The 12,614-nt window shown below is 37.6% G+C and overlaps 1 protein-coding gene across 3 annotated transcripts in view; it reads right to left on the bottom strand.

Moving 5' to 3' along the window:
- LYST (lysosomal trafficking regulator) overlaps window positions 1–12,614 on the bottom strand; it is a 204,136-nt gene that overhangs the window by 175,616 nt on the left and 15,906 nt on the right. For 2 of the 3 annotated variants that reach the window (XM_072409083.1, XM_072409085.1), the window contains 3 exons: window positions 7,956–8,040; window positions 4,598–6,593; window positions 1,224–2,166 (listed from right to left, as the gene is read on the bottom strand). In XM_072409083.1, coding sequence (XP_072265184.1) covers window positions 1,224–2,166; window positions 4,598–6,593; window positions 7,956–8,040 — 3,024 coding nt within the window. Of the gene's footprint in view, window positions 1–1,223; window positions 2,167–4,597; window positions 6,594–7,955; window positions 8,041–8,137; window positions 8,228–12,614 lie in introns of those variants that run through there. The other variant, XM_072409084.1, reaches the window with a different exon arrangement.

Here is a 12,614-nt window from a genome sequence, read left to right on the forward strand (position 1 = left end):
GACCTCCCAAGGGAGAGGCTCAATCAGGGTTTCCCTTTTTCTCAGCCAATCAACACTAGAGGTGAATGGGAAGAATTGTCCCCATTTGCCCCCTAGTGTCTAGGAAATCTAAACCGGCAGGAGTCCCACCCACTGTGTTCATGTCATGACTGCAGCCATGGGAATCATCATTTCATTGTTGGATAACCTGTAAAAAAAGTTAAACAGTTACAAAAACACACATAATAAAAATACTTTTAACATTAATTTATCGTCTTTTTTTCACATTCATTTTAACCCTTTAAGGGAATGAGTAAGGGGTTTTATGTACTCCTGTACTCATTCCCCATGGTGGGGCAGCAGAGATCTGTGAGTCCTCTTATTAAAGGGGGCTTCCAAATTCCTGCAAAAACCAGGAGCTTCAATGGAAGCTTTTATAAAAAGCTTAAATTAAAAACACTTGCAAAAGCCTCCATTGACGTTTTAGGTGGAAAAACGCTCCAAATGAAATCAATTGACACGCTTACCGCATTTTTAATTTCTTAAACATTGCAAGGAGCGTTTTCTATAATGCTCAAAAACTTGCCTCAAGGAAGCACTCTGGTGTAGATTGGCCCATTGGAATGCATAGGAGTTTCAAACATGGGCTTTTAAACGCTCAGGGTAAACGCTGGGGAAACAATCCATGTAGACTAAGCCTAAGTGAAAAATGGTCACAAAGATGTCCTTACTTTACATTAATTTACAGCTGTAATCTGAATGTATACATAACAGAGGTTGGAACTTGAGCCGCGCGACATGGACTTGCGCCGACCTAAGTCACCTAATAAACAACTTGTGACTCGACTTGGGGGCTTTGTCCAGGGACTTACAACTCGACTTGCAGCGAGTCTTCTGTAACACTGATATCCTTTCCGCCTTCCTTGCATTGCAAGTCCACGGGTTTCTCCTCCTTCAGCTGTCAGTGGGGAAAGCAGAACTTAATGGACTTAGAATGCAAGGAATGCGGGGAGGAAGGCAATTAAAAAAAGACTAAATACGACTTGCAAACGACTTAATAAATGAAGTGACTTGAATTGGGACTCTTGGAAAAATTCTTGGTGATTTGAGACTTGAAAAGGGACTAGGTGTCAATAACTTGGGACTCAACTTGGACTTGAAGGGTGACGACTTAGTCCAACCTCTTATACATAATACAGTGAACTCTGAAGCATAAAAAATATTTAGATTAAAAAAAAAATTACCTGAGATGCTCCCAAATCAGTTTTGAGCTGGTTGTTTTGTGAACTTTGCAGGCAAATGGCTAACAGTGCTTCAAATAATTTCACGGTGTCAACTGGCCACTCTTTCACTTCAGTTGTAGGAGTACTAACAAAAAATGATTTGTCAAATAAAGAATATTGATGATCAGGCGGAAGATAGCGAAAGGATAGTTCTTTGGAAGCATCAAGATTTGTACAATCTGTAGGGCAATGGCCCTCCATGCCAACACCTACTTCGACAGCCCAAATAAATTTTTCACGAGGAACAGGAAGAATTTTACTTCTTAAAACTTCAAAGTTGCTGGAAAATGTATTAATTATCAGAAAAATTAGTTTGTAGCACAAGTCAAAGCCACCAATTTTGTGGAATTGCTTTTGGAACAATGCATTTGAAATGTAAAGCCAACAACACACAGACCAAATATCTGCTGCTCTATGTATTTGCTCTGTAGGTGGCAAAGCCAAGCTTTCAACATTAAACTTTGGTAAAATGCTACGTGGTTCACTCGCCGTACTATCATAGCCAGAAGTGTCTTCCGATTCATTGACAGTTTCAAAGTCAGATTCTGAATCTTTGCTTACACTTAAAAAAGCCAAACAAAGGAAAAGGTTTATAATGTTTGTTTTCTGATGGATCACCCTTTTCCTCTTTGAACATAATTCCTTCAAATCAGTAAAGTCCTTGGTTTGAATATTATGCAGCCACTGCTGGGGCTTTGAAAACTGAACATGAAATTCCAAAGGAAGTGGGTTTGAATCAAGACTGCCATTGTCTAAGTTAGGAGACAAAGAATCCATCTGTTGCTTTCCATAACAAATAAGAGTCTCAAAAGCTTTCAAACAGAAATATCTTAAAGAATCCAAATAGTTAAGCTCTGTAATTTGATTCAATCCATTTGAATTTAGGAATACTTCTCGTATTACACTGCAAAACAAAACAGACAAAAAATATTTTAAAAATTAAGTTTAGCTAATAAGTCCTACAAAGTATATTTTAAAAAAACATTTTATAAATGTGGGAGACAAATTGGGGCAAAAATATTTCTGTAATGTTGGATTAATGCAAGAAAAAGAAATACTTATTACTTCTTTTACTAGGCAGGCTGTAAAAGCAGGGTTGGCTAAATTTAGTATATTTAGGGGTTGGATGTTTTTATACATTTAATGAACTTGTCCTTTAAAGAGACACTGTCAATGTATACTTAAGGCAAAGTGAGTTTCTAAAAGGTACTGCACCCTCTCCACCCTATACCAGTTATATACACATACTACCACAGCTGTAGGAGCTACTGTAATCCATTGTTTCGCCTGGGTATGAGGCTAAAGACAGCAGTATGCCACCCCCTCTACATCTATTGACAGCCAGCACCTTGCAATTGGCTACTAGACCCATGCACTGTCAATGGGGAAGAGAAGGAGAGAAGTCACATGAAAAATAAAAGTATTGTGTTCTCTATCAAACAACAGCCGAGTCAGTAGAGCTGTTAAAATGCTCTGTATGTGTTAAATAAACTCATATGTATATCTGGGGAGTTGCCTTTTTCAAACACACGCTAAAGAGTCAAAGTGATAGTGTTTCTAACCACAGCAGAAGAAAAAGGAGCTTCCTACCCTGCCAAATATGGCTGTATAAATCTCCTCACGATATAGACAAATGTAAATCCTGGAGACAATTTGGTTTGCTAAAGTGTGCATCAAACAAATGCACATTTTGCTCCAGCAAAAGAAAATGTGCCAGGGTGACAGGGAGATGTGGTAGAGTAATTGGACAGAACATTTTCACCTAAACAAGCACCTTTGCAGCAAGGTTTTTGGAGTAAGTTAAAGAAAAATATAGATTTAAAAAGAGTGACCAATAACATGTTCAAAAACAATTATAAGGTTTTTGTGCACATGAAAAAGGTACCCTCTAAAAAGCAAAATCACCAGTAACAAAACAAAAAAAAAAAAAGGTTGGAAAACCTGTTAAAGACACATAGTACTCCTTCCACTCTATTGTGCAAAAAAAGGCATGAAGAATGAAGTAAAGCAGGTAACGATGCATGTAAAAATGAGCACCTCTCCAATTATGAAGCTCCTTCTGTTTCATTGAGCCTAATGGAACTTTGTAGTGATCTACTGCTTAACTTTCGGACACAATCCTTATAATTTAGATGAGCCACAGAGTTCACAGATGGTAGATAGCGATATCTGTGGATATAAATATGCTCTAAGTATCATCGTCAGTGGCTGCTGTGCCCCCACAGCAGGTGTATAGGTATAGGCACAGTTCGATGCTAAAGAAGCACACTGCTATTTTTCAGGACTTCCAGAAATAAAAAAAAAATGATATTTGGGGTACTGTTTAGGTACAAATAACATTTCTCAATGTCCCCTATAGATTGAAAAGTGTCAGCATTATATAAACATGCTAATTAAACACAAAAGAAACTGTTCTCCCTCTTCCCTGGAACTTATTGTTGCTTGGGCAGTGGCTAGAGGTCAAAATATAAAAGAACAGCTGATGCTTCTGGATGAAAGGGAAGAGTGATTCCTAAATACTTGTAAATGTCCATGGGCTTCATGAAGATATACATATGCTGCCTTGCCCAAGCTAATGAGAAGTGATCTTTTAAGTGGAAAGGTAATTTTTTGCAGAAGGAACATGCTATATGTCCCCTGTACAATAAAAAAAACCCACACACCCGTTTGCAATTATTTCCATGATGTACACTGCACAGTTCACTCTATGATCCCGCAATACCTAACGGTCAGGAATATATTAACTCCTTACACACATGCACACATATTTATAGTAGTCCCTCAAAAAACAACTACAAGTACAAAGTTCAGGAAAAAATATAAAGTATATTATATTAGATGCTTGCAATACTCTGAGACCTCTTTATTTGCTCTTTGGGGCCCCTGCAACTTTTTCATTTCAATCTGAATTACATTTCTTAACAGGGTTAAAAAATATTGCTTTTCATGGTATACCTTCCCCATAACCTGGCAGTGTAATAGGTAGGTTCAATGATAAACAAAAATACATAGGAAGACGCACTTGCCACAAAGAGTTACATTTACATATCTATCTATCTATCTATCTATACACACACACACACACACGTAAGTCCCCAAGTTAAAGACACTCGACATGTAGACGACTCCTAGATACGAACCGGGCTTCCTTGCTCGTTCGTGTGCAGGACGGACGCTTGATGGAGTATATATATATATATATCTATCATAATTCTTTACATTTTCCCTTTTTAGCTAAGCACATGCAAATTATGTGGAGGGGAATACATTTAGTATAAAGTGTAGACATCTTTTACAGTAAAAAAAAAAAAAAAATTAAAAATCAAAACACTTACCTGGATTTCAGCAATTCTGGAAGTACTTTTAAATAAACCTTCAGTGATTCTTCAGATAATCCTGTTTTATTATAGCTGCTTGTATGGCTATATGATGCTGAAGAACCCATCTGTTGATAACGATGAGCTATCTCTACCCCTCTTTGCAAAACAGCATTAAAGATTAGTGTGTACAATTTCCACTGAATGACTGCATTTCCTTTCTGGATAATGGAGCAGATATGGGTGGCAATAGGTAAACTCAGATGCAGATCATTACTAAAGACTAGTTCTTGGTAGGCTTTTAAAGAATCCCATTTCCACATCATGTCTTCTGACCCACTTCTTGGTAGAACACCCTGAAATGTATAAGACATACTGCACAAATTTGTAGATAAAGCAGTGTCAGATTTTCCTTGAATTGTGTCCTGTAATTCTGCTAAATTCTCACCATCCATTGCGCATATGTTACATGATGCTTGTTTCACAGTATTGGAACTTTCACCTCCACCTAGCTGATCCAACAACAAATTTGCAAGTAGACTTAGGGCGTGCTGTTGCAAATGTATTAATTTGGGAATCTTAAATGCATAAAGAAGTGGTAAAACTACAGATGCAGGATCCATACAACAGCAAATCCCAACATTCTGTATACCAGAAATAATCTGTAGTATTGTAGGGTTATGTGATGCCTGTTGCAATAAACGTAAACATTGATGTGCACACACTGCTATGCAACAGCTCCTCTCAGGATATCGGACCTCTTCATATATATTCTCTTCAAAAGGATCTTTAGGAACATGACTTTTGAAAATAGAAACAGGAAGACCAGAAAGATCTCTGTGATGATGCACAAAGTGTGAAAATTCACACCTTCTATGTCTTTTTCTTGTACACATTGACTGGTGGAGTTGCTCAGATTTGACTTTTTTGATAACACTGATTATTTTTATGACATTACTGATAAGTAGGGATACATTTTCACAGGCTCCAGAACACAGGTTTTCACACTGCAGACATATTGATTCCATATAAAGGATTGCTTTCTCAAGGAGATCAAATCCACTGTATTGTACAAAGTCATGCAAAAGTTCTAAAGACTGACTAAAATATAAAGGATTTGGAGCTGCACACTTAAGACATAACAACATGATGTGAAAAATGCCTTCAAGAAGCTCTGCTATCAATAGAGTTTGATGCTGGCATCTAGGCGTCTCTAAGTTTTCTGAAACATCTTTGGTTGATTGTTGGTTGTATATGTCGGGCTTGTTATTTAGGTAAAATTTATATTTTAAGGCCGTTTTTAATAAATCATTAAGGTTCTTTCTTAAATTGTCAGGCATAACATTCCTGCTAATAATGTCAGCACACAGTAGTATTAACACTGTACGTAAGACCATTCTCTGCACTAATGCCACTGGTTCCTCAGTCCATCCTTTTGCTAATGTTCCTTTCATGAATGCATAGAAATCACCAAAGCCTAAAAGGAATTCAGTTAATGCTGGGATGACTGTAACAGAGAGTGAAGTGCTATGATTAAGCTTTATATCAAATTTGGAAACTTTTTCAAGCAAAGATAGCAAAATTTGACAAAGATCAAATTGAGAAGCTTTTTTATCCAACACACAAACAGGCCTTTCTAAAAGATCACTCTCTAAAGAGCTAGTAACTGGTTTTGGTTTACATTCCACTTTTGGTTGGGTGAAACCTTTGTCCGAGTCCCAAGAGTGAGATGTAATGGTAGGCTGTGAACATTTTAGTTTAGTTGCAAATGAAGACTTATCCAGTACTCCTTCAGAATCTGATGTAGACAGTGACTTGTTTTCATCTTTTGATGCATAACTGTTTTTGCACTGGCGTCTTGATTTATGGTGTCGTGAGCCAACATTTGAAAGGTTTGAGAAGTCTGATGAGGGAAAATTCCCTTCAGTATCTACTTTCCTCTGAGGTTTTTGAGGAGTTGAACAGCTCTCTGTGGTAGCAAGAGGTTCCATTTCAAGTGAAGGTAAAATATTCTCTATAAAAGGTTACAAAATATTGTAATTAAAAAGGGGTTTTTAGGATTCCAAAACAAAATTTGATACCAAAACATTGATGACCTTTCTTTTTGCAAATACTATTTGTCTAGCTGCCACAGGAATTCACTGTGATTAGTATAGATTACAAATTACCTCTTTGACTGGGCCTTAAATCACTTCAGTGAATTTAATAGGTTCTGTAGTTAAAATTGGAGTACGGGTTGTGGCAACTTATAATCTGAAATGGACATTTAGCAGCAGTAATGGCAACTAAAGGGGACAAAGCATTTGTCGGTAAACTCATGATAAAAAAACTGTACTGATAGAAATGCAGAGGTTGCAACTGCTGAAATCACCTGACGTTTGTAAAAGCCCTTATCTGAATATCTATATACTGTTGACCATGAAACAAAACAAATGTCAGAACATAGAAAATACAATTAGCAGATGCCAAGCAAGATTCCTTTTTCTCACTATCAAACCCCTACCATTTTCTACATCCCCACTACCTAAATCCCTTGCTTATATTTATTCACCTTCTTACACCCTAACCCCATCTAGTTAGGTTGAAAAAAGTTAATCAAGTTCAACCACTAGGGAAAAAAACATATACCAGATAAATCTATATAGACAAAGTTGATTCAAAGGAAGGTAAAAAAAAAACTTTATAAAGCCCAGTTCAATTTACTACAACAAGGGAATTAAAATGCCTTCCTGATCACGTGAGGCAGTTGGATGTTCCTTGGATCAACAGTTTCTATCATCTTTACATTAAAACATTAATATAAATCCTGTTTAATAATAATAATAATAATAATAATATGCGTTTATATTCTCTGCTTCTAGAAAAGTATCCAGCTTTTTCTTAGAGCAATCTATAGAATGTGCCAAAACGAATTCCTGAGGGAGCCTATTCCACATTTTCACAAACATTACTGTGAAGAATCCTTTCCTTATGCAGAGATTAAACTTCTTTTCCTCCAGATGCAAAGCGAACACACAAAACAGTTGAAGAACAATTACTTAATAAAACTGCAAAAGTGAAAATGTTAGTAGGTGCCTAGGTATTTTTAGAGTGGTAGAGAGTATTTTAAAGCGGAAACAAACTTTCAGCTAGTGGATCAGGGCATATTCATTTTGGGTGAGTGTCAGAATAGGTTTCTTTTTTCTATCCATCCCCTAGAACAACCAGTATGAAAGGCACAAGGGCATCCATAATCTTATGTGTGTTTTGAGCGTGTTTTGTTATTGTTTAATTCTAACTCTGCTTACTTATTATAATTTCATAAATGTATTTATGTATATAATAATATACATAATAATAAATATATAATAATAATAATAATAATGTATTTTATTACCTTTTACTTCTTGCAATGGGATCCTCCAAACCAGAGGTAGAAGAGATAAAATAAGAGTTATAAGCTCCTCACGACATGTCAGGTCCTGTGATAATGACAATAAAAATATTCACAGGAACATAAATTTAAAAAGATACTCTACATTAAAGCAGAACTAAAGTGAAAATATAAATAACACTTACCCTTACGGTCCCACGTCGTCCTGGTTTCCTGCTTTGTCCCAAAGCATAAGAAGTGCTGGGCACTGTCATCTTCATCTGTCTTGTTCTGTCATCTGTCTTGTGCGATCGGGCATCTTTTTATAATGACCAAAAAGTCCCTTCTAAACAGGCATGCGCTGAAGGAGCAGCCCAAGCCTCCTAAAATTCGTGACAAGCGTACCCTAGGGGGCTCTGTGCTCCCATTCAGTCTTTACCACTGCAGCAGTAAAGACAGAAGGGGCAATGGCTTTGCCTTCCAAAAAAAAAAAAAAAGCATTTCATGAAAAAATAAATAAATAACAAAGCACATTTTTACTTTATATAGAAGGGTTATCTACCCTACTATATAAAGTTAAAATTGTAGTGTCAGCTCTGCTTTAAAAAAAACCTTCCTGTTCAGCTTTTAAGGTACATATTTTTTTGATGACATTTTAAATATTTACAGTACTTAACATACAAAACATAACTTGTAACACCATAATGCTTACTTGTGTATGTTTTTTTTAGTAGGAAGCAAACATGAAGCACTTCAGTATTTACAGCACTTAAACAGAGGCAAAACTGTCACAAATTTTTTTATATGAATCGGGGGGGCTATCTTAGCATTATATATATATATTTCTTTTTTTAGATAATCATAAATATTTTTACATAATTGGCATTTTGACTGATTAAGGTATTTTATATACTCCCTCAACATAATCATGAAAGCAGAAAAAAAATAATCAAAGTGCTATCCATATAGATAAACAGATTTCTTGTAGCAAAGCTGAATACAAATACAGCGGAGGAGATAAGTATTGAACGCGTACGCGTTAACGCTTTTTACAGAATTTTATGGGGCTATTGGCACGAAACTCACACCAGATTTCAGTAACAATCCAAGTAATTCACACATACAAAGAAATCAAAACAAATATGCCCATAAAGAGGTACTTTTATATTCAAGTCCTGTTGTATAAATTGTATTGTCTGTCGCCAGAAAATTAAAATATTAGGGAGCTGAAGGCCCCACAATTAGGACACTGGAAATTCCACTGTCCAGTATGACAAGTTGTCTGAGATTTTCGAAACACTTTAAAAAGCCTTATGCATAATCATAAACTGCGTCTCCCTCTACACCTCATTGTTTATACTACCCCTAACCTTAAGGTAGCCCTGTACTATTTTGTGCACCAAATCTGCTTCCTGGGGGGCACTTCACCATTTTTTAACATTTGACTGAAATAAGGCAGTGTTCTCCCCAAAAATTTTTTTCAGCTGGGTGGTGGGAAGCTGTAGCCGGGTGGTAAAAAAAAAGGGGGTGTGGCAAAACATGGCAAATTTACTGCTCCTAGTTGTTTATGCCATGGGTAATCAGTAACCTCTTATTGTTACAGTGTTCTACCTTCTCCCAACGATTTGTTACAACTTTGTAAAGCCTGCTCCGTTTGTATATCCAATTTTTCTATTCTATGTATTTTGCCACAACTGTCCTATGCCGTGTATTGTGACCAAACTTACTAGTGTTCAAAGTTTTAAGAGTGTATTCCTTTGTAGTAGTGTAATAGTATAATGAATGTGGTGTAACAAATAGGCTTAGCTCATATTAGCAGCAAAAAACATTTACCCCTTCTGAGTGACTTCTGGCAACTTCCAGGCACCTAGGATAGATAACAGGCAGTAAGTGCTGGGCTTTTTCGAGCTAGAAGTTTTAGCGGCAGTGGTTCCTGGCATGAGGAATGGACAAATGTAACCTTACTGCCACTGTGAATTCAGTCTAACTTCAGATGTGCTCGTGTCTAGATTTAGTTAAAGTGAACTTTTGTTAAAAAAAAAATTTTTCCACTTGATTCTTCCATTACATAACAGAGAAAGTCACTATTTAATATATTGTTAAAAATGTGGAGATGCTTTAATAGCATCATGCATGTGATATCAGATAGGGACAACACAGAAAGTGACCCCCTCTTATCACCGCCCATATTCTATATAAAAACACTGGCTGTGAAGTTTATCCACAGTGTGTAATGTCATTGGCAGCGCAGTGTGACGGCTGTGTGAGTGTAAAAGCTGCATGTCATATTCTGCAGCCAACAACTTGCTGTGTTCAAACCTTCAGATCTCCTAAACCATTGGTTGTATTAACTTTAAATTTTTAAGGTACACGTGGAGGCATAGGAAACAAACTGTAGGTGCAAGTGGGGGACACTTGTGGCTAAACCTCTTTAAAATGTAATTAGTATGGCATTATGAGAAAAAAAATCTCTACCTAGCAAAGCTTGCTGCCTGCTCTGTTACACATCTGTCTGCATCTTACCTCAAACCCCAATTTCTCCAGAATTAAGAGGTGCAGGGAAACAAAAATATAGGTGGAAGTGGGAGGCACTTGTGGCTATCACCTTTCATCACTATGACATCATTAAAAAAAAAAAAACTGCCAATCAAAATGCACTTCCTTGTTACACATGACTGTAACCTTCCAGTACCTCAACCTCAATAAAATGTAGTGGGCAGAGTTTATGTTCTAATGATACTATAGTGATGACATTTTAGGGGACGTTAGTCACAGATGTTCCCCACTTGTACCTATATTTTTGGTTTCTTACACCTCCCCATTCCCCAATTGAATTTCAGAATGTTGGTAAAGTGGACAGGAATGTGTAACAGGGCAGGGAGGCCCATTTTATTGGGCAGAGTGTTTTATGTTCTAATGATGCTGTAGTAATGAGATTGTAGGGGGAGAATGTGCCCGCCACTTGCACCTATATTTTCAGTTTTGTACCCCCACCCTCAGAGAAATCAGGCTTCAAAGAAGAGAAGCAGACATTAGTTTCATAGGCATAGTTCTCCCCAGAGGTTTTTAGCCGGTTGCTCCGCCCGGCTGATTTGAATACCCCGCCCAGCACTCAGCAGCTCTCATCCTCGGATGCACGGATCTCAGTGAGGCTGCTCTCTACTCTGAGCCATCCGTTCAGAGGATTGCTACCGATGAGCACACAGTTCAGCCTTCATGTGAAGGAGACACAGGCAGCCCCGCCCCCATCTCATAGCACGAGCTCTGCCTGTGAAATGTATCCAGTGTGTATAAAGTATCCATGTCATTCTGCATCCTCATAGCTCTGTGTACAAACCTCCATATCTCCTAAAATCTATGTCACAATGACCTGTAATTTTCAGGGTGTACAGGGGACCCTCATAGATACTAGTTATTACAATTTCAGCCCCCCAGGTTTACAGAATTTAAAGATATGGGAGTCACAAATATAAAAAGTTTGGGGTTGCTGTTTCAGAGGAAAGTGCAACTAGGAGTCCTAAATTGAAAGTGCAAATTGGGGACCCCGGAGCCACTAACATAGCAAGGAGCATTGGGGTGGGGCCCCTAAATATATACCTACCTGTCACAAATCTATACCTGTCAAACTACTGTCTGCTTCTCCTATTTGTACACCAATTTAGCTGAGGGTGGGGGTACAAAACTGAAAATATAGGTGCAAGTGGCGGGCACATTCTCCCCCTACAATCTCATTACTACAGCATCATTAGAACATAAAACACTCTGCCCATTAAAATGGGCTTCCCTGCCCTGTTACACATTCCTCTCCACTTATCTAACATTCTGAACTTCAATTGGGGAATGGGGACGTGTAAGAAACCAAAAATATAGGTACAAGTGGGGAACATCTGTGACTAACATCCCCTAAAACTTCATCACTATGGCATCGTTAGAACATGAACTCTGCCCACTACATTTTATTGAGGTTGAGGTACAGGAAGGTTACAGTCGTGTAACAAGGAAGTGCATTTTGATGGACAGTTTTTTTTTAATGTTGTAAAGATGCCAGGGTGATGAAAGGTGATCGCCACACGTGTCTCCCACTTCCACCTATATTTTTGTTTCCCTGCACCTCTTAACTCTGGAGAAATTGGGGTTTGAGGTAAGATGCAGACAGTTATGTGTAACAGAGCAGGCAGCACATTTTGCTAGGTAGAGATTTATGTTCTCATAATGCAATAGTAATTACATAGTTTTAAAGTTTTAGCCACAAGTGTCCCCCACTTGCACCTACAGTTTCAGTTTCCTATGCCTCCACGTGTACCTTACAAATTTCAAGTTAATACAACCAACGGTTTAGGAGATCTGAAGGTTTGAACACAGCAAGTTGTTGGGCTGCAGAATATCACATGCAGCTTTTACACTCACATAGCCCTCACACTGCGCTGCCGATGACATTACACACTGCTGATAAACGTCACAGACAGTGTTTTTATATAGAATATGGACAGTAATGAGAGGGGGTCACTGTCTGTCTTGTCCCTATCCGATATCACATGCATGATGCTAATAAAGCATCGCCACATTTTTAACATTATATTAAAGAGTGACTTTCTCTGTTATGTAATAGAAAAATGTGCGTTTTTTGTTTTTACACTTTTGTGGAGAGGACCTCTCCCCTTCATTCTTTACTGCCATTTTGGT

The sequence above is a fragment of the Pyxicephalus adspersus genome, chromosome 4, assembly GCF_032062135.1.
Source record: "Pyxicephalus adspersus chromosome 4, UCB_Pads_2.0, whole genome shotgun sequence".
Taxonomy (NCBI): Eukaryota; Metazoa; Chordata; class Amphibia; order Anura; family Pyxicephalidae; genus Pyxicephalus; species Pyxicephalus adspersus.